General features: G+C 48.1%; 1 protein-coding gene across 2 annotated transcripts in view; it reads right to left on the bottom strand.

The window, feature by feature from the left end:
- Positions 1-22544, bottom strand: part of ABCA2 (ATP binding cassette subfamily A member 2) — a 137273-nt gene that overhangs the window by 88515 nt on the left and 26214 nt on the right. For both annotated transcript variants that reach the window (XM_078767176.1, XM_068133968.2), the window contains exon 2: positions 11332-11425. In XM_078767176.1, the coding sequence (XP_078623302.1) occupies positions 11332-11425 (94 nt within the window). The remainder of the gene's footprint in view (positions 1-11331; positions 11426-22544) is intronic.

A 22544-nucleotide genomic window follows, 5' to 3' on the forward strand; every position in this document is an offset into this window, starting at 1 on the left:
TTTTTTTTATTAGTTATGTGCGCATACACTTTAAATAGGTTTATTTGAAATCTTTAATTTTCCACAAACATTCCACACACGCGGGAAAATGCAGAGATATATTTTTTAAAATCGCGTCATGGTGTATCATACACCGCCCAACATGACACCGACGGCAATGTGTCGATATCTATTTTAAATTCGATATATCATTTCATTTTTCACAGTCGCTAACATAGTTTTAGACTCGGTTGAAAAAAAACGAGAAGAAAATCCGATGAAAGTTGCCGTTTATAGAACGAAATGAATTCTCAAATGCCTGTAACTTCAAGGCCATTGAGTCTCTCTCACGCCTTTATCTCCAATCTAACTCACCATATGATTTCATTTTTATCGATGGTTTTAGAGTCGGTGTCAGCAATAATTGAGAACATTCCACACACGCGGGAAAATGCAGATATATTTTTTAAAATCGCGTCATGGTGTATCATACACCGCCTAACATGACACCGACGGCAACGTGTCGATACATATTAAAAATTCGATATATCATTTCATTTTTCACAGTCGCTAACATAGTTTTCGACTCGGTTGAAAAAAAACGGGAAGGAAATCCAATGAAAGTTGCCGTTTATAGAACGAAATGAATTCTCAAACGCCTGTAACTTCAACTTCAAGGCCATTGAGTCTCTCTCACGCCTTTATCTCCAATCTAACTCACCATATGATTTCATTTTTATCGATGGTTTTGGACTCGGTGTCAGCAATAATTGAGAACATTCCACACACGCGGGAAAATGCAGAGATATATTTTAAAAAATCGCGTCATGGTGTATCATACACCGCCCAACATGACACCGACGGCAACGTGTCGATATATATTAAAAATTCGCTTTTGCTTTTCCGTTAAGATATATTACTTTTTCGTTTGATGACAGTCGTCACAAAAACGTCAACAATGATGCCGACATATATTTCTTCGTTTTTATTTAATTCAACATTATTAGCCGGAAGTAAAATATGTTTCAGGAAATTACCGAGAGATATTTCTTCGTTTTTTAAAATTAGTTATGTGCGAATACACTTTAAATAGGTTTATTTGAAATCTTTAATTTTCCACAATATAATTTACTTGCCATTTATCATTTGATGATTACGAGACAAATTCCTCTTGAGGATCGTGACAATTCATGCGCTGCGTGGAAACTTCTATTTCCAAAATGAATGAGACGATCGATGAAGAACGCAGACTTGAACAGGATGCAGCAAGAAAACGAATGAGACGGGCGAACGAGTCCATCGACGAACGTCAATGCAAACTTGCGGGGTCACCCGTGGGAATCCCACAGGCATGGATGTGTGTGACATTTCGACATATTGAGTTAGATGCTGCACATTCATTTTTACAAAATGGTTACTGGCAAGTCATCAGATCCAGAAATGGTGTAAAAACCACCGTTTAGAGGCCATTTTTCCCCGCAAAGCGGGGGTTGGCCTTTTCGGGGACCGTGGTAGTTGTTGTTTTTTTGTCCCCTTTTTGAAGCAATGTTTTACGGCCGGATGCCCTTCCTGACGCCAACCCTTTTTGCCGCCTTCAACGACAAACAGGGAATTACCAGTGAACTGGTACTCAATTAGCCGACCTCGGAAGGATGACAGGCTGAGTCAACCCCCCTGGCATTAATTCGGCGATCGACCGAGATTCGAACCCAGGATCCTAAGCCGGCACCCTAGCCGCTAGCCCAACACCAGAAATGGTGTCATGAACACAATTTATTTACGCACAAGCACAAAAGCAAGATGGGCCGATTTCCGATTCCGACGGGCCGACGGGCGAGACGGGCCGATTTCCGATTCCGACGGGCCGATTTGGAGCAAGAAAAAGAACGAGACGGGAGAAAAAGGAGAGAAACGAGACGGGGAAAGCCGATTGGAGAGGCGAGTGAGGCGCGATTGGAGAGGAGTGTGAGGCGCGATTGGAGAGGAGTGTGAGGCACGATTGGAGAGGAGTGTGAGGCGTGATTGGAGAGGAGTGTGAGGCACGATTGGAGAGGAGTGATTGGAGGGGAGTGTGAGGCACGATTGGAGAGGAGTGTGAGGCACGATTGGAGAGGAGTGTGAGGCGCGATTGGAGAGGAGTGTGAGGCGCGATTGGAGAGGAGTGTGAGGCGCGATTGGAGAGGCGTGTGAAGGATTGGAGAGGAGAGGAGTGTGAGGGATTGGAGAGGTGAGGGATTGGAAAGGAGAGGGATGTGAGGGTTTGGAGAGGAGAGGAGTGCTAGGTGGAGAGAGGAGAGTGTCAGGTGGAGACAGGAGAGTGTCAGGTGGAGACAGGAGAGTGTCAGGTGGAGAGGAGTGAGGGGTCACATATTATGTGAAATAACTAAATTCACACCATTTCTGGATCTGATGACTTGCCAGTAACCATTTTGTAAAAATGAATGTGCAGCATATAACTCAATATGTCGAAATGTCACACACATCCATGCCCGTGGGATTCCCACGGGTGACCCCGCTAGTATATATATATATTGTTACAGACGTGGCTTGGATGTTATTTACCGAGCGGTTTTATGGTATGACCACGTCTGCACAAGTTACCCGATTGTGCCCGAACGTTGACTAGTCGCGCGATGCTGGCTCAATAAGAAAAAGAAGACACCCGGCTGGATTACAATAACACAATACGACACCAAGGTTTCGATTCTCAAGACCTCCGGAGGAGATTATATTCGTACGGAAAGGTCAGATTACAGGGGCTAGAAGTATAATCACAGAAAGACAGGCACTTAGACACACTCTTATATTAACCCCGGACAGACGACAGACAAACGGGACAACGGCTGACTCACACGGGGGTTTGATGGCTAGGAAAGGCAGGTATCGATGGCTCCAGGTCCTCCTGGGCTCGGGGCAGGGTACAGTACGGTCCGGTCCGGTCCAAAGATGCGGGGAGGTATCGTCGCGCTGGGGGTGGCGGTGGCTTCTCTCTCCAAGCTGAGGCGCATCTCACGTCACATCCGGCGCGGGGCCGCGTATATCCGGCGGGGAGTGACACGCCCTCGGCTCGTTAGCTCCGCCCCAGATGGAATCGGCACGTTGCTTCTCATTGGGTGCGTGGGGGGGTTACTGGCTCCGCCCCTGACGAGGAGCTGACAGCCAGCCCCTTCGGGGTAACGCCGTGGAGCGCATGGTCATGGCGGGTAACCGAGCCGGTGTGAGGACGCACACTCCCCGCCCCTCTGTTGTTGTAGTCGTAGTTGTAGTTGTAATTGTTGTTGTAGTTGTTGTTGTAGTTGTTGTTATTGTTGTTGTTTGGGGAAGAAGATGGGAGGAGGTATGGGAAAGGTCCTAAACTCACTACTGATGCCATATAATCACATTCTGGTGCAACGAAGAGTCATAATTAATGGAAACGAGGCCTTAACTGACATAGATTAAGAATAACTAGGAAGATGTCCGAAAGTTGTCTACGTGTGGTGCGGTGGACCTGGGCACGACATTTAATGGGGGAATAAGGGGAAGGTCGGCTCTACTGATTGTTATTTACATGCAATGGGACTAGGGAATGGGGGATTGGGGAAAGTTGGGGAGTATTGGAGAAAATAGGGGAATATTTACAAGCGGATATGGAGGCCAAATTCCATATTCGCAACATTGCACCCTTCTCTACCCTCGGGGCGTCCCGACCCGATAAATTTTTACCTACTTTAGTGTGGCACGCAATGTAGTTCCCTCTACTATTAACTCTACCCTGAGTGCGACAGTTTTACAGATATTCACAAATGAGTAAATATGTCCCCCTGCGACGTTGCACCCTTCTCCTCACAGAAACACACCCACAGGATAACCGAATCCGGAAAGAATTCTCAAACTAAACATACAGCCGGTAGGGAGCATTATTTACAAGACTACGCTGCTATTTACACTACGATCCAGGACCTGTTTTTGGAGGGACACATGCAGATGTTATGCATAGAGAGAGAGCGCGCTTGCCAACATCGATACACCAACCCACGAGTGCTCTGTGGCCGACGGCCTTTAATAACGTGCAGAGCACCCTTCCCGAGCATCAACAGCACCACCCCACCACCAATCGGTGCAGTCACCATTGTTCATTGGAATAAAAATAAATTCGACAACCCCTAACCCTGCAGGTGTCTCTTGCTCTTCTTGTGGTGCACTTGGTGGTGTTAACTATTAGTGGTTCACCTGTATGGCATAGGTGCCACGTTGATCCATAGGTCCATCCCCGGGTGGTGCTTGGCCGCAAACGAACTGCGGTCCATTGTGGGTGGCCACAAACATTGCGGTCCATATGGTGTATCGATCCCGGCAGCAAACAGCGAAAGTGCAGGCCCACAACTGCGCAGCCAGCACCTCTCTCTCCTCTCTCTCTACCCCAAAGCCAGATCCTCGGAGGTGGGAGACAAAAGAAGAAACAAGTGAGTAAGGTGGTAAGGGCGCAAAAGTGCACGCAATGTAAGGTGATGCACACTGGGGGCACATGGGAACCAGGTGAGACAGGTACGTTCCTATCGTACGCCCCCCCCCCCACCAGGTAACCTACATGGCCCCTCCCTTACCCCTTACTGTATCCACACAACACAACACTACCCATAAACATCTACTTTACAAATCAACAAACATCCCTACTGTCTTCCCCGTTCCTCCCATATACCAAATTCGTCTTCTCTCCCTCCTAACCAATCAAATTTGCCATTTTCAACTCTCATCAAAATTTGCCATCTCCAACTCAACATCAAAATTTGCCATCACCAATTCATCATCAGTCCCTCCTAGGGAGGGAGAGATGGAATCACCCCAATGTCTCATCCACGTCGTGATGCGTCTCACAAATCCAACAGCAATTCTCATTTCTGCAACACAAACAAAGAAAACACAGGTGTGGAGTCATCATCATCACCACAGGTAAGTGGCTGCGTATGGTGCGACAGGTTCTTCAATCCTAACTATTTCCTAAATGACTTTAACAACTTTACACTACCCGGGGTCTTTCTCCGGCCAAACCATTGGCCCTCTTACTCTATGGGTTCTAAAAACCAATTCCCATTGGCCAACCTGTGGTGCTTTTCAATTTGGGGTCTCACTCCCCCGATTCATCTCCCGGTGCCCTCGCACAATTTCTGGGCTGCGGCGTGTACCTCTCCCAGTGGGTCTACCCACCTGCACACCTCCACCACTGCAGTTGCCTCCGAGCTTACCTGCTCCTTACCCTAACCTAACTACCTGGGGAAGGCCCTCTGGCTCTCTCCCCACTCCGTGCCCTCTCTGGCACTGGGCTGCCCGATCCACACCCGGGATCCTCAGGCACCCACTCACAACTACCGGCTCCCAGAGCCCACCTGCGGCCTCACCTGGCCGACATCCTCACAGTGGTGGAGTGCCCAACCAACTACACACACTAACAGGCTACACGCCCAGCCATTTCCACAACACTAATGCACCCATTCACAACACCATTCTGCAACCGCACCACAAATGCCAATATCCAACCACAATTTACCTGCACCCTCTACCTAACACTTACACTACCCGCCCCGGGTACTCGTGAAAGGGGTCCACTCTTCCCCCATCCACACCTTCGCACCATGCACACCACTCCGTACCACTCACTCCAACTCTCTACACACACCTGTACCTGCACACCTGTGCTCTCACACCTGGTGCCACCTGCACCCTTCTCTCCCCAAGCGCATTCGCGCTGATCCACAACACTCACTACTCATACACTGCTCCACACACCTGTCCAGTTGCACACCTGCGCAATCACACCTGTTCAATTCTCGCACACACAGCATCATCTCAGCTAACTACTCCCTTCTGAAACTTGCACTTCCCAGTCGTCCCTTTAAACTATTGCGCTCCCTCGTCATTATCATCCACACTAATCTACCTGCGTCCCTACTACAGGTATCAGTCACTAACTAAACTTAACGTTACCTAATGTCAATCTCTTCTAGATCCCTACAATATAACCTAACCCACCCGGGCTAGTTTCCACTGCCATACACCCCATAAGCTATTGCTCCTTTGCCCCCCATGGGAAGGATGGTGGATTTGCCATCCCACCACATCGGGGGTCTCTCACTACCAATTTTGCACATCAAATTTCAATAAATCAAAAATTTGCCAATCACTACCCATCATCTGCCAATCACTACTGCCAATCCCTTGCCAATCGTCAAATTTTGTTTTTCTCTAATTTTGGGTCCAAAACACTAACCTCATCACCCAGTCGACTCACTAATACCTCTCGGTGCGCCAATCCCTGTCCAAAGCCCGGCTTCGTAAAGCCAAGCAATGGATGCTGGTTGTTTTGTGCCAGCGGCTGGATGCGTCCGGCACTCGGTGCAGGGACGGGGGCTTACCCGTGCCGAGATCCCACGCACCACCTCGGCACGGAGCCATCCAATGCCCCGCTCTCGACCTGCCGGCACGTCTCACCAAAAAGTGGTCGCCATGACGACCCTTTCTATCGGGCTGCCAGCTCCGCCTAGTGGAGCCTGGACGCGGCCGTTCAAAGCGAGGCCCGGCACGCACCGAGGGCCTGCTTCGGCTAAAAGTCGCTCTAACCTCTAACCCGTTTAATGTCGATGCTTCACCTGCATGCTTACACCCCGAAGCCCGTTCCTTGCTCACACATCCAGCCGTGCTCATGCTCCTCGTACCTTTCCTTACACACCCAGGCACACCCATTCCACTCACAGCCTTGGTCACACACCTGACCACCGAACACTTTGGCACACATTCGTTGCTCGCACACCTCACCAATACACCTCTTCGCGCCCCCTCCTCGGTCACCTCCTCTGTGACAATCACAGGTGTGCCCTCATTCGCACACCCAACCACGTGCCTCACCACCAACTCCAGCGTGCATTCCCACTCACGCTCTACCATTCCAGGTGTGCATCCTTCCATCCCAGGTGTACATCCTCGCTCACCTGTCACAACTAACTCACGCTCCATGTCACTCTCACTACTTTCACCTCCATTCCTGACAGTGCACTCACCCTTACTCTTGACAGCGCACTCTTTCCTCATGCACCTGTCCGTCACACACCTTTCTCGCGCACACTCTCCCGTTACACCCTCTGTAACACTCACCACAGGTGGACACTCTTCCTTTCTTCTGACAGCGCACTCTTTCCCCATGCACCTGTCCGTCACACACCTTTCTCGCGCACACTCTCCAGTTACACCCTCTGTAACACTCACCACAGGTGTGCATTCTTCCTTGCCTTTGACAGCGCACTCTTTCCCCATGCACCTGTCCGTCACACACCTTCCTCGCGCACACTCTCCCGTCACACCCTCTGTAACACTCACCACAGCACGCTTCCATGTGCTCCCTCGCACACGCGCTACGACCGACTCACTCTCGCCAGCACCCTCACTCCTTGGCACGCACTTTTTCCTCACACACCCCAGAGTCGGACTTTCTTGCACACCTCCTTTTTCGCACACCAGACCTGTCGCACACTTCACCAGTGGCCTCTCACGAACACCCGGGTCTATCTCGACCCCCAAGCTTCTTAAATCCCCTGGCGCATCATACGCACGACCATATTGGTCACCACTTACACCGGGTCCTCTTCCTCTTCGCTTCTCCTCCATCACCTGCGAATCCCTCATCCGGTTAATGAGCACATCATCACGATCCAAACACAGACTTTGGACCAATTCTTTTATCTCCTCTTTTATCTCTTTCTTATCCCCTCTCCGTCGCTTCTTAATTTCGCTCATCCCTTCTTCCACTTCTTCTAATTTGTGCTTCACCTCTTTTATTCCCCGGTACGTCTCCTCAAGCTCATCCTCTAAGGCTACCTTGACCGTTTCCAGGTGCGTCCTCACCTGCCGGTCCTTCGTCTCCATTACCTCTATCACCTCGTCCAACCTCGTTGTCAGTCCCTCACGTACCGTCTGACACTGCCTCTTTGTCGCTATCAAGTCGTTTTTTATGTCGTTTTGTGTCGCTTTTAACCCTCCTAATACCGCAGTGTTCCTTTGAACCTGCTCCACTAACTCCGTTTGTCCCACCGTCAGCTGCTCCACCTCCTGCGTCAGGTCCTCTATGCCCCCTTGTAACTTTACAGTCCCCTTTCTCACCTCCTTCTCCATGTGCTCCTTACAGTGCCTCACCTCCTCGCGCACTCCTCCGACCTCCTCACTCACTCCTCTTCTGATCTCCTCTCCCATCACTTGCATCTCCTGCCCAGATGCCACCCTCATCTGCTCCATTTCCTCCCTGTGAGCATCCAGTTTGGTTTCTACCCCCATTCTGACCCCCTCTATCTGCTGCTCCATTTGTTTAACTTCCCTTTCCGCTTGGTCCCTCATGTCCCTCAATTTGCCTTCCATACTGTTTTCTAACCCCTCTAACCCATTTTTCACTCCCTCTATTTGATTCTCTTGAGCGGCCATTCTGTTTTCTACCCCCGTTAACCCATTCTTTACTTCTTTTATCCCGTTGTCTAACCCCTCAAATTTCTTTTCTAATCCCTCACCGGTACCCCTCATTTGGCCCTCCAATCGCTCACCCTGAGCATCCATCCGGTTCCCCATTACCCCCATTTGGTCCTCCAATCGCTCACCCTGAGCATCCATCCGGTTTCCCATTACCCCCATTTGGTCCTCCAATCGCTCACCCTGAGCATCCATCCGGTTTCCCAACCGCTCACCCAATCGCTTTCTATCAGCCCTCATTTGCTCACAATTCTGGGCCATAAGGGCCTTCATTTGTATCCAAAACGAGTTCAAATCCATCGGGGGCGCTGCCACGGTTGCCGGCGCGGTGACCAGCGAGGCGCCATTTTGCGTGCTTGCTACCCTCGCTGTTTCGCTCTCCTCACGTGTCTCAATTTGGTCCTGGACCGACCCTGCTTCACTCTCCTTTACCGGACCCCAGCTGTCTTGATCCGCCATAGCGCGACTTTCAAAATTCGGTTTTTTTTTTTTTTTTTCGTAAAACAAATTCAAATTTCGCCGTTATAATTTCGCGCGGGAAACGCGCTCCGAATCGATTCGGTCGAGCGCCGTACGCGCTCCGGCTCGATTTTCCCTCCCAAAATTTGGGCCTAACTAATTTAGTCCCGGGTTCGAATTCCACTCCTCGACACCAATTGTTACAGACGTGGCTTGGATGTTATTTACCGAGCGGTTTTATGGTATGACCACGTCTGCACAAGTTACCCGATTGTGCCCGAACGTTGACTAGTCGCGCGATGCTGGCTCAATAAGAAAAAGAAGACACCCGGCTGGATTACAATAACACAATACGACACCAAGGTTTCGATTCTCAAGACCTCCGGAGGAGATTATATTCGTACGGAAAGGTCAGATTACAGGGGCTAGAAGTATAATCACAGAAAGACAGGCACTTAGACACACTCTTATATTAACCCCGGACAGACGACAGACAAACGGGACAACGGCTGACTCACACGGGGGTTTGATGGCTAGGAAAGGCAGGTATCGATGGCTCCAGGTCCTCCTGGGCTCGGGGCAGGGTACAGTACGGTCCGGTCCGGTCCAAAGATGCGGGGAGGTATCGTCGCGCTGGGGGTGGCGGTGGCTTCTCTCTCCAAGCTGAGGCGCATCTCACGTCACATCCGGCGCGGGGCCGCGTATATCCGGCGGGGAGTGACACGCCCTCGGCTCGTTAGCTCCGCCCCAGATGGAATCGGCACGTTGCTTCTCATTGGGTGCGTGGGGGGGTTACTGGCTCCGCCCCTGACGAGGAGCTGACAGCCAGCCCCTTCGGGGTAACGCCGTGGAGCGCATGGTCATGGCGGGTAACCGAGCCGGTGTGAGGACGCACACTCCCCGCCCCTCTGTTGTTGTAGTCGTAGTTGTAGTTGTAATTGTTGTTGTAGTTGTTGTTGTAGTTGTTGTTATTGTTGTTGTTTGGGGAAGAAGATGGGAGGAGGTATGGGAAAGGTCCTAAACTCACTACTGATGCCATATAATCACATTCTGGTGCAACGAAGAGTCATAATTAATGGAAACGAGGCCTTAACTGACATAGATTAAGAATAACTAGGAAGATGTCCGAAAGTTGTCTACGTGTGGTGCGGTGGACCTGGGCACGACATTTAATGGGGGAATAAGGGGAAGGTCGGCTCTACTGATTGTTATTTACATGCAATGGGACTAGGGAATGGGGGATTGGGGAAAGTTGGGGAGTATTGGAGAAAATAGGGGAATATTTACAAGCGGATATGGAGGCCAAATTCCATATTCGCAACAATATATATATATCTGTACAGTGTCTGCCTTGTGTTGTGTTCTCCTGTGTTGTCACTGAACTATTTTCTCAAACTCTTGTGAAATCGTACCAAACTTCTGATATGCACATATCTCTCCCGTCGGTATGTCCTAAGGGTATTTGTTTGAAAATATTTCCAAAAGTTTTTTTTTTTGGAATTTTTTCAGGATTTTTTTTTTTCAACTTCAATTGTTTATAAAATGTGAAATCACGTATATTACAAATACATTTGTGCAAAATAATTGTTTGAATTATGATTGGTTTAAACCATGACAAAACGGCAACTCGGGTACAGTCATTTATCTATACATCTACACATCTGGGCAGTGTTTGTGTTGTCACTTAACGACTCCCTCAAACTTTTGTTTCCGTGGTTGTGAGGTGTTTTTAATAACGTAGTGGTGGTTTTGAATCACGTGGTGGTGAGGTATTTTGAATTATGTGGTGGTGAGGTATTTTGAATTACTTGGTGGTGAGGTGTTTTTTAAATGACGTGGCTGTGAGGTGTTTTTATTCCGTGTTTTATGGCTGTGAGGTGTTTTAAATTACTTGGTGGTGAGGTGCTTTGAATTACGTGGTGGTGAGTTGATTGAATTACTTGGTGGTGAGGTGTTTTAAATTACGTGGTGGTGAGGTGTTTTGAATTACGTGGTGGTGAGGTGTAATCGTCCCAAACTTCCAGTCTGCACCTACCCCTCCCCTATGTACGTGCTCGAGGGTTCTTTCTTGAAAAAAAAAAAACATTCAACCTAAATCTTCAACGTAAATTGCCTATAAAAATGTAATATCACAAACATAACAAATACATTTGTGCAAAATAATTGTTTGTGTTATGATTGGTGTAAATCATGACAACACATCAACTCAGGTACAGTCATTAACCTCAGCTAAAATAAGCCCGTTCCTCAGTAACGACGCTTGGTGAGGCGAGCGCAGCGAACCGAGCCAAGCACGGATATATATTTTATCGTACCTGCATACCATTAGCACAGTGAGCAGATCAACCACTCACAATAGATGGTGCACTCGTGCCAAAATTTGCTTATGAAGACCATGAAACGTACCCTCTCGCGTAGTGATGGCCGGTTTCTTGATCCGCAAGCCAAGCAAGATGAAGAAGAGCACCAGCGGGATGAACACTTCAAAAGCCAGGACCCACTGCATACAGCATCCACCAATGTTAAACACACCGGCGGGGTTTGGGGGGGCTGGGTGTGCAATGCCCACACCTTAATTTTATTAAGTAGTTTACAATTAAGATAAAACATCCCGCATTTAAATGTAACAATAAATAACGTAAACTGTATTTGTGATTTCACATACATTGTAACTACAGTAACAAACGGTAATTTTGGAAGTCAGACATAGCTACCCATATTATTAATATCAAGCCCTTGCCCCACAAATGGAAAAGTCAAACTACCTCTATGGTTAAACACCCAACATACGGAACCCACTGCACGCATCGGTTCAGGTGAGGGATTGCCAAAAATAATAAAACACTGGTTACAAATAATAAATATCTACATATTCAAACAATAATAATATAAACAAATAAAACAAACAATAATAAAACAATAATATTTAAAATAATAAAACAAACAATAATAAAACAAATATCTATATATTCCATGCAAGCTTTTTGTAGATTTTTGGAGCAAAAAACAAACAAAAACATTTGGAGAAAAATATATGAATGCAGGAATTAAATTGGCTTGTTTCGCATTCCCATCTGAACCGATGGCTCATGATGCTCAGAATCCAGGTTCAAATCCCATGGACCATACACATCTGTCTACTATCCACCAATGTCCTTATAATTCACATTAAAGTACACCGATGTCTACAAATGCTTTGTCCTGCAGGTGGTTTATTTACCAGCTCCACTATGAGCCTCAGATAAATGTAAATAAAAACATTAAAAGGGGTACTCTTCCATATATAATGGAGGTAACGTATGTTGTTTGTTTGAATGTATGTGTAATGTGTACGTATATATGAATGTACCAGTATATATGTATACTGAAACGCAAAAGAAACTTACCACCTTTGAAACCTTTAAATATCAACAATAACACTGCGTGTAGTAAATGTGTGAACATATTTGTGGACAATAGTGTCCTCACTGTCAGACAAAACGGTCACGGATGGTAGCTTGAACCTTCAATGGTCACTTCATAGCACAGCTGTTGAACAGCCGTTTTGACTGTCAGTGATTAGCCAAGGGGTACGGGATGATTTTAATGAGCTGCACGTGATGTCTTGATATTGGCTTTAAAAAGGCCAGTGCAAAATGGGCATTTTGACCGAAAAATTTGACCATTTTGACCAACTTCAAAAAGACCGAAAACGCAAAAGAAACTTACCACTTGTTTGAAATGTAATAAAATTGTAACAGTTCAAAATAAAACAAACCAAAATTGAAACATTGGCATTTTATTGATGACGTCAAGTTTTTGACCAAGATACACCATCTCATCAGTTTGTTCTACAGTACAGAACAGCACAGGGTGCAATGTCAGTCCCCTTTCAATAGCGTGTGTGGCCACCATTGTTTTGGATACAGGCAGTGCATCGTCGGCGTATACTGCCTATCAGTCTTTGGATGGATTGCTGCTGGATTCTGTCCCACTCAGTCCTCAATGTCTGAAGCAGCTCTGCCCGTGTCCTGGCCCTGCCAACTACGCGTCTCCCAAGCTCATCCCACAGGTGCTCTATAGGATTCAGGTCAGGGGAGAGCGCAGGCCACTGCATGGTGTTGATGTTCTCGCCTTGGAGAAATGCAGTGGTAAAGCGAGCAGCATGGGGACGAGCGTTGTCATGCTGAAAGGTTCTCAGTTCTGGGTGGTCTAGCAGGAATGGCAGCAGATGAGGTCGCAGGATGTTATCCACATACCGCTGGGCGTTAAGATTCCCATCCACAACCACCAGTGGCGTCCTGTACCGGCCTGATATGGCGGCCCACACCATCACACTTGGGCCACCCCACCTGTTGGCTTGACGCACGCAACAATCGGCATATCGCTCGCCAGTTCTTCTCCAGACACGCTCACGCCCATCAGGACTGTCCACACAGAACCTTGACTCATCACTGAAAGCGACCTCGTTCCACTGCGCCAAGGTCCACCGCTGATGCTGCTGGCACCATCTCTGTCGGTTGCGGCGATGGGCAGCCGTCATCACGGGGCATCTGTATGGTCTTCAGCAGTCATAGTCATGCAGTCGTCTTCGTGCAGTATCATTGGAGATCCGTGGGTTTGCACGCCCCGGAGTTTCTGCCGCAGTGCGGGATGCTGGACGGAATCAATCCCGCAGGTGACTTCGGACCATCTGCCTGTCCTGCCTTGCAGTGGACTCTTGGCCTCCCTGATCGAGGTCTGTCATCTGCAGAGTTGTGGAGGGTGTCTGTCCACCAGGGCTGATATCGTCTGGTGTGAACAGCCAAAGCGACGTGCCACCTCACGGTAGCTCAGTCCACCTTGCAGCATGCCCAGGGCACGCTGCCGTTGATCCCTTGACAATCGTGGCATGTTGATTGAAATGCCCATTTTGCACTGGCCTTTTTAAAGCAAATATCAAGACATCACGTGCAGCTCATTAAAATCATCCCGTACCCCTTGGCTAATCACTGACAGTCAAAACGGCTGTTCAACAGCTGTGCTATGAAGTGACCATTGAAGGTTCAAGTGACCATCCGTGACCGTTTTGTGTGACAGTGAGGACACTATTGTCCACAAATAAGTTCACACATTTACTACACGCAGTGTTATTGTTGATATTTAAAGGTTTCAAAGGTGGTAAGTTTCTTTTGCGTTTCAGTATATATACAGAAGGTATAATCCGACTTGGGCTCCCACAGCTTTCCTCTAGTATCTTTCGTGCCGCTTTCGTAAAGACTGCATGTATGTGTAATTGTGTATTGTTACGTTTGTGGGGGGTAGATGATGGAATACCATAGTAAAGATGGGATCGAATAAGTATAGCATGGACCGTGGATGCATAGGAGACATCTCAATGTATTTAAGCAGGGAAACTGGAGCTTAATATTGTTTATATTATGTCTTCACACTGGGGGTGAAGCTGTGTTATCGAGATAGAGATTAAGGTTAGTTTCCCCCAGTGTGTGATTGCCTCCTGTGGCTTTCCCTACATTTTTACAACTACAATATGACCGGCCATAAAAACCTCCATGACAACAACAACAATAACAACCACCAGAACCGCCGACAGTACCCGAACATTGCTGATCGGCAAGTAAGCCACGTCTTAATGACGCTCATGCCAAGCAAAGCGGCAGGCCACGCCCTGAAGTTCGTCAGGGTGATTGGCACGACCATAGGGTGATTCGAGAGGGCTCGGTGATTGGCCAGTGCAACATCAGAGCGAGAACGTTCTGAGGGAAAAATGACCGTTAAAAGAAGAATCAGGCTCTTGGGTTTTTTGTGCTGGAGGAGAAGGCTTGGCCATTTTGTATGGGCTGTGAGGAGAGGGTGTCTGCTGCGGCGATTGAAAAGTAGTTTCGATTATTATTCGGCTTGCAAGGAAGGTGAAGGCAGCGTGTGCTTCCCCAGATGGTGGAGGAGAAAGGAGGCCGTCTCGTCTGCTCGCCTCACCACCCTTGGCACCTCTGGCACCATCTTGTGCGCTCCGGCACAGGATAACTTAGCCATTGCCCCACTCTCCACAAAGAGGGCCACTTGAAGCCAAAGCTGAGTGCTGGCCGGCTAAAGGGATTTTATTTTATTTCATCATTCCCCCTATTGTGTGTTGTGAATCTGTGTGGAGGATCCTCACCTTAGGAAATTTAGTTTACCTCGACATTTATTTTGTCTTGCTTTATTTTGTTATTAAAATCATTATTGTTAAATTTTAGTTGTCTTGTTTGCATGGTGTTGGGTTTGGGAATAAACCCGTGTGCTTCCGTTCAGGTAAGCGCTTTGTTTTTTTACCCACGCGCGATGGACCAACCGCCAATTTGGGCTACACGCCTCGGAATTAAGGACAGCTCTGCCTATCCGTCCAAGGCTGGTGTTCATCGGCTTACGGAGGCGACAGTATATATGTATGTATATATTGTCGCGCAACCGCCGAAATTAATAGTTGGCAGTCGTGGATGCCGATCACGAAGGCTTTAACTTCCGAGGCGAAAACTCAATGGCGGATTCCAAAACCAAAAGCACCCCAAGCGCGTAGAATGGAGGGGAGCGGCAAGATCCCTGCAGCCTTAACTGTTAACATCAACCACCCGGTAAACTGCGTTCAGGAATATGTACAGAAAATAATATAAGTGTTTATTGGGAAAAGCAAGGACAGTAAAAGCACGCGCCGGTAATGAAATATTCCTAAATCTGGATCCCGCACACCAGACCTCAAACACAAGACGAGGGGAATATGAATACCAAAATAACACGTCTTTTATGTAAAGTGTATTCGCGGATACGGCCTTATCTCGTCCTTGTCGTCTTGGTGGCTGCCGTCCAACACCGCCCCGTTCGGCGTCCCACGCGGCCCTCTCCGACCGCCTCCGAGCACCATAGCAACGCGAAGGCCCGAGCCAACGCCCACTCCATTCGCACAAGAGGCCCCAAAGCAGGACAGCAAGCTCCACTCAGGCTACACCTCAGCCCAACTCGGGTCGGCATCTCTGAACTGCGCTGCCAGGAATCCAACTGTGCTCTGCGCACTGCGAACTGCCGCCAGGAATCCAACTGTTTGGGATCAACTGCGCTGAACTGCGAACTGCCAACTCAACTTGTGCGCACCTCAAACGAACTCGGGATCAGATCTCTCCACTGCCAATGGCGTTCGGCAACTCGTTCATCAACTCCCTCTCTCCACTCAACTCTCTCTCAACTCCACCCAGGAATGTAACTGCCCCAAAATGGCATCCGGCCCCCGTTAATATCTCCGGCCGATGACGTCAGCTTTGGCGTGCTGCCAACCAATCAGAGCCTCCACCGACTCGCCTCTGTGCACGCCCACTGCGTCACTCTCACTCCCGTCCCCTACTCCGTGGTCATAGCACGTGCTATGCGAGGTGGATAGGCCTCTCGGAGGTGTAAATGGTGGCGGCCATTATCGGCGGTATCCTGGCCTGATTTCTTCCTAGGTCATGTCAGGGGGGAGGGCGTTATTAGTGTTGTACTAAGGGATCCTAACTAAGTGTCTATGTGGTCTGCAGTGCCAAAAGGGACAAAGCTTTGGCTAACCAGGTGAGACATACAAGGGCTCTACTCATTAATCCCTATACTACTTAACACACGAATCTCCTGGTGGATTCACAATTATACATCTTACCCGACAAAACACCGACACATGAAGAACTTATTACAGGTAGTGTTCCTTACCGCGACATCTCGAAGCATGTTACCTATTCAGCTCTATTCTGCTCTACATATCACTACCCAAATTCATAACAATATTGTTGCGGATATGGGATTTGGCCTCCATCCATATCCGCTTGTAAATATTCCCCTATTTCCCCAATACTCCCCAACTATCCCCAATCCCCCATTCCCTAGTCCCATTGTCTGTAAACAACACTCTGTAGCCCCGACCTTCCCCTTTTTCCCCCATTAAATGTCGTGCCCAGGTCCACCGCATCTCACGTAGACAACTATAGGACATCTTGCTAGTTATTCTTAGTCTATGTCAGTTAAGGACTCGTTTCCATTAATTCTGACTCTTCGTTGCACCAGAATGTGATTGTATGGCACCGTTAGTAAGTTTAGGACCTCCCAATACCTCCCCGCATCTCTTCCTCATGGAACTACAACAACAACAACAACTACAACAACAGCGGGGGCGGCGCGGCGGCGGCGCGGGGAGTGTGCGTCCTCACTCCGGCTTGGTTAGCCGCCATTGCCCATGTGCTCCGACGGGGTTACCACACAGGGGCTGACTGTCAGCTCCTCGTCAAGGGCGGAGCCCGGTAACCCCCCCGCACCCAATAAGAAGCGGCGGACCGATTCCATCTGGGGCGGAGCTAACGAGCCGAGGGCGTGTCACTCCCCGCTGGATATACGCAGCCACTTACCGGAGGTGACGTAAGATGCGCCCCCAGCTTGGAGAGAGAAGTCGCCACCTCCAAGCGCTGAATACCTCCCCGCATCTCTGGACCGGACCGAGCTGTATCCTGTCCCTGAGCCAAGGTGCACCTTGAGCCATCGACTACCTGCCCCTCCTTGCCATCAATCCCTGTGTGAGTCAGTCTTGTCCCGTTTATCTGTGGTCTGTCGGGGCTAAGATAAGACCGTGTTTAAGTGCCTACCTTTCTGTGCTGTACCTCTTGTGCGTGTAATCTAAACGTTCTGCAAACCCATATTATAACCTCCTCCGGAGGTCTTGAGAACTGTACCCCTGGTGTCGTGTCATTTAATCCAGCCGTTGTGTCCTTTTCCTTCATTGATCTAGCGTAGCGCGATTCGGCCAACGTTCGAGTGGAATCGGGTAAACTGTGCAGACGCGGTCATACCAAACCGCTCGGTAAACTAACATCCAAAACCGCGTCTGTAACAATATGTATGTATGTATGTATGTATGTATGTATGTATGTATGTATGTATGTGTGTATATGTGTGTGTGTGTGTGTGTGTGTGTGTGTGTGTGCATGTGTGTGTGTGTGTGTGCGTGTGTGTGTATATGTGTGTGCATGTGTGTGTGTGTATATATATATACAGTCACGTGAAAAAGTAAGTACACCCCATGTAAAGTTTTGACTTTTTCAACATACCGCTATTTGATCTTCATTTCAACAACATTGATAGATAAAGGTGATATAATATAACAAATAACATGAAACATTTACATTTTGTAGTCCATTGTATAATTTAAATAAACATAAATGCAAATTTCGCATGTGGAAAAAGTAAGTAAACCCTTGGCTCTAATAGGTGGTATTGCCCCCTTTGACAGAAACAACCTCAAGTAGGCGTTTCTTATAACTGTCTACCAGTCTCCGACATAGACTTGGAGAAATTTTTACCCACTCCATGCAGAATTCTTTCAGCTATGCGATGTTTGAGGGGTTTCTTGCATGCACAGCTCGTTTCAAAACCCCCCACAACATCTCGATGGGATTTAGATCCGGGCTTTGACTTGGCCATTCCAGAACCCTCCATTTCTTTCTTTTCAGCCATTCCTTGGTGGATTTACTGCTATGTTTAGGGTCTGTCATGTTGCAAGGTCCACCTTTGGTTGAGCTTCAACTTTCTGACAGATGGCCTCACATTATCATCAAGCACCCTCTGGTACAATGAAGAATTCATAGTGGATTCTATGATGGTGAGCTGCCCAGGCCCTGATGCAGCAAAGCTGCCCCAAACCATAATATTTCCACCACCATGCTTTACAGTTGGTATCAGGTTCTTGTGGTCAAATGCTGTCTTTGGTTTTCGCCAAACATGTCTTCTAGTACTGTGACCAAATAGTTTTACCTTTGACTCATCTGTCCAGAGCACATTGTTCCAGAAGTGCTGGTCTTTGCCGAAGTGTTCATTGGCAAACTTTAGTCTTGTCCTGATGTTATCTTGTCCTGTGCAACTGTGCTGTCCTGTGCAATTCCAATACTCCAGATATTCCACACTACTATTTATTCCACACAGCCACATACACCTGTTGTTGCACACCTGTGCACACCTGCACACCGGTTTCCTCCTGGCACACCTCCCATGTAGATCAAATTTGTGCAGGCTCTTTCTGATGGTAGACTCATGCACTTTGACATCAACAGTGGCAAGAGCTACCTGTAGGTCCCGTGATGACATTCTGGGGTTCTTAGAGTATTCTTTCAGTATCTTGCGGTCTGCTCTCTCCTGGTCTGCTCTAATCATCCTCCTGGCACACCTCCCATGTAGATCAAATTTGTGCAGGCTCTTTCTGATGGTAGACTCATGCACTTTGACATCAACAGTGGCAAGAGCTACCTGTAGGTCCCGTGATGACATTCTGGGGTTCTTAGAGTATTCTTTCAGTATCTTGCGGTCTGCTCTCGGGCTGAACTTGCTGGGGCGGCCTGGCCTGAACAAGTTGGCAGCTGTTTGAATCTTCTCCACTTGTAGATGATCTTCCGAACAGTCGAATGATTGATTTCAAATTGTTTGGAGATCTTTTTAAATCCCTTCCCAAACTCGTAGGCATTTATAACCTTCTTTCTGAAGGCCTCAGAGAGCTCTTTTGATCTAGGCATGGTGACGACGCACACTTCAACAACAAAGAGCAAACCAAACTAAATGTCTGAGGTTTAAATGAGAGGTTCCTTCAAGATCCTCTCTAACGATGTTCTAATCATTTGCACCTGAGCTGGTGCACCTGATTCTAATTTTAGGTATTTGAAGTAGTGATAAATGTCGGGGTGTACTTACTTTTTCCACATGCGAAATTTGCATTTATATTTATTTCAATTATACAATGGACTAAACCACCGTTTAGAGGCCATTTTTCCCCGCAAAGCGGGGGTTGGCCTTTTCGGGGACCGTGGTAGTTGTTGTTTTTTTGGTCCCCTTTTTGAAGCAATGTTTTACGGCCGGATGCCCTTCCTGACGCCAACCCTTTTTGCCGCCTTCAACGACAAACAGGGAATTACCAGTGAACTGGTACTCAATTAGCCGACCTCGGAAGGATGACAGGCTGAGTCAACCCCCCTGGCATTAATTCGGCGATCGACCGAGATCTATTATACAATTATATTATACCGAGATAATTATACAATGGACTACAAAATGTAAATGTTTCATGATATTTGTTATATTATATCACCTTTATCTATCAATATTGTTGAAATGAAGATCAAATAGCGGTATGTTGAAATATGTTGAAATAGTCAAAACTTTACATGGGTTGTACTTACTTTTTCACGTGACTGTGTGTATGTATATATATGTATATATATATATTATATATATATTATATATATATATATATATTGTTGCGAATATGGAATTTGGCCTCCATATCCGCTTGTAAATATTCCCCTATTTTCTCCAATACTCCCCAACTTTCCCCAATCCCCCATTCCCTAGTCCCATTGCATGTAAATAACAATCAGTAGAGCCGACCTTCCCCTTATTCCCCCATTAAATGTCGTGCCCAGGTCCACCGCACCACACGTAGACAACTTTCGGACATCTTCCTAGCTATTCTTATTCTATGTCAGTTAAGGCCTCGTCTCCATTAATTATGACTCTTCGTTGCACCAGAATGTGATTATATGGCATCAGTAGTGAGTTTAGGACCTTTCCCATACCTCCTCCCATCTTCTTCCCCAAACAACAACAATAACAACAACTACAACAACAATTACAACTACAACTACGACTACAACAACAGAGGGGCGGGGAGTGTGCGTCCTCACACCGGCTCGGTTACCCGCCATGACCATGCGCTCCACGGCGTTACCCCGAAGGGGCTGGCTGTCAGCTCCTCGTCAGGGGCGGAGCCAGTAACCCCCCCACGCACCCAATGAGAAGCAACGTGCCGATTCCATCTGGGGCGGAGCTAACGAGCCGAGGGCGTGTCACTCCCCGCCGGATATACGCGGCCCCACGCCGGACGTGACGACAGATGCGCCTCAGCTTGGAGAGAGAAGCCACCGCCACCCCCAGCGCGACGATACCTCCCCGCATCTTTGGACCGGACCGGACCGTACTGTACCCTGCCCCGAGCCCAGGAGGACCTGGAGCCATCGATACCCGCTTTCCTGTCATCAACCCCCGTGTGAGTCAGCCGTTGTCCCGTTTGTCTGTCGTCTGTCCGGGGTTAATATAAGAGTGTGTCTAAGTGCCTGTCTTTCTGTGATTATACCTCTAGCCCCTGTAATCTGACCTTTCCGTACGAATATAATCTCCTCCGGAGGTCTTGAGAATTGAAACATTGGTGTCGTATTGTGTTATTGTAATCCAGCCGGGTGTCTTCTTTTTCTTATTGAGCCAGCATCGCGCGACTAGTCAACGTTCGGGCACAATCGGGTAACTTGTGCAGACGTGGTCATACCATAAAACCGCTCGGTAAATAACATCCAAGCCACGTCTGTAACAATTGGTGTCTGGGAGTGAGATTCGAGGCCCGACCAAATTTTGAAGAAAAAAAAAACGAATAGAGAAAAAAAAAAATTTGGTCAAAATTTGGAGCGGCCGAAATTTGTTTTGTTTTACAAAACCCGAATTTTGAAAGTCGCGCTATGGCGGATCAAGACGGCTGGGGTCCGGTAGGGGAGAGTGAAGCAGGGTCGGTCCAGGACCAAATTGAGACACGTGAGGAGAGCGAAACAGCGGGGGTAGCAAACGCACAAAATGGCGCCTCGCTGGTCACCGCGCCCGCGACCGTAGCAGCGCCGCCGATGGATTGGGGCCTATTTATGGAACAAATAAAGGCGCTCATGGTCCAGACAAGTGAAGACCTGAGGAATGACTTGGGAAACCAAATGGGGGTAATGGGGAACCGGATGGATGCTCAGAGTGAGCAAATGAGGGTTGATGGTGGGCGAATGGAGGGCCAAATGGGGGTAATGAGGGACGAAGCGAGGGGTACCAGTGAGGGGTTAGACAAGAAATTTGGGAAGTTAGACAATAATTTTGAGGGGTTAGACAACGGGATAAAAGAAGTGAAAAATGGGTTAATGGGGGTAGAAAATAGAATGGCTGCCCAGGAGAATCAGATAGAGGGAGTGAAAAATGGGTTAGAGGGGTTAGAAAACAGTATGGAAGGCAAATTGAGGGACATGAGGGACCAAGCGGAAAGGGAAGTTAAACAAATGGAGCAGCAGATAGAGGGGGTCAGAATGGGGGTAGAAACCAAACTGGATGCTCACAGGGAGGAAATGGAGCAGATGAGGGTGGCATCTGGGCAGGAGATGCAAGTGATGGGAGAGGAGATCAGAGGAGGAGTGAGTGAGGAGGTCGGAGGAGTGCGCGAGGAGGTGAGGCACTGTAAGGAGCACATGGAGAAGGAGGTGAGAAAGGGGACTGTAAAGTTACAAGGGGGCATAGAGGACCTGACGCAGGAGGTGGAGCAGCTGACGGTGGGACAAACGGAGTTAGTGGAGCAGGTTCAAAGGAACACTGCGGTATTAGGAGGGTTGAAAGCGACACAAAACGACATAAAAAACGACTTGATAGCGACAAAGAGGGAATGTCAGATGGTACGTGAGGGACTGACAACGAGGTTGGACGAGGTGATAGAGGTAATGGAGACGAAGGACCGGCAGGTGAGGACGCACCTGGAAACGGTCAAGGTAGCCTTAGAGGATGAGCTTGAGGAGACGTACCGGGGAATAAAAGAG

Source organism: Myxine glutinosa, chromosome 13 (assembly GCF_964187855.1).
Source record: "Myxine glutinosa chromosome 13, kmMyxGlut1.1, whole genome shotgun sequence".
Lineage (NCBI taxonomy): Eukaryota > Metazoa > Chordata > Myxini > Myxiniformes > Myxinidae > Myxine > Myxine glutinosa.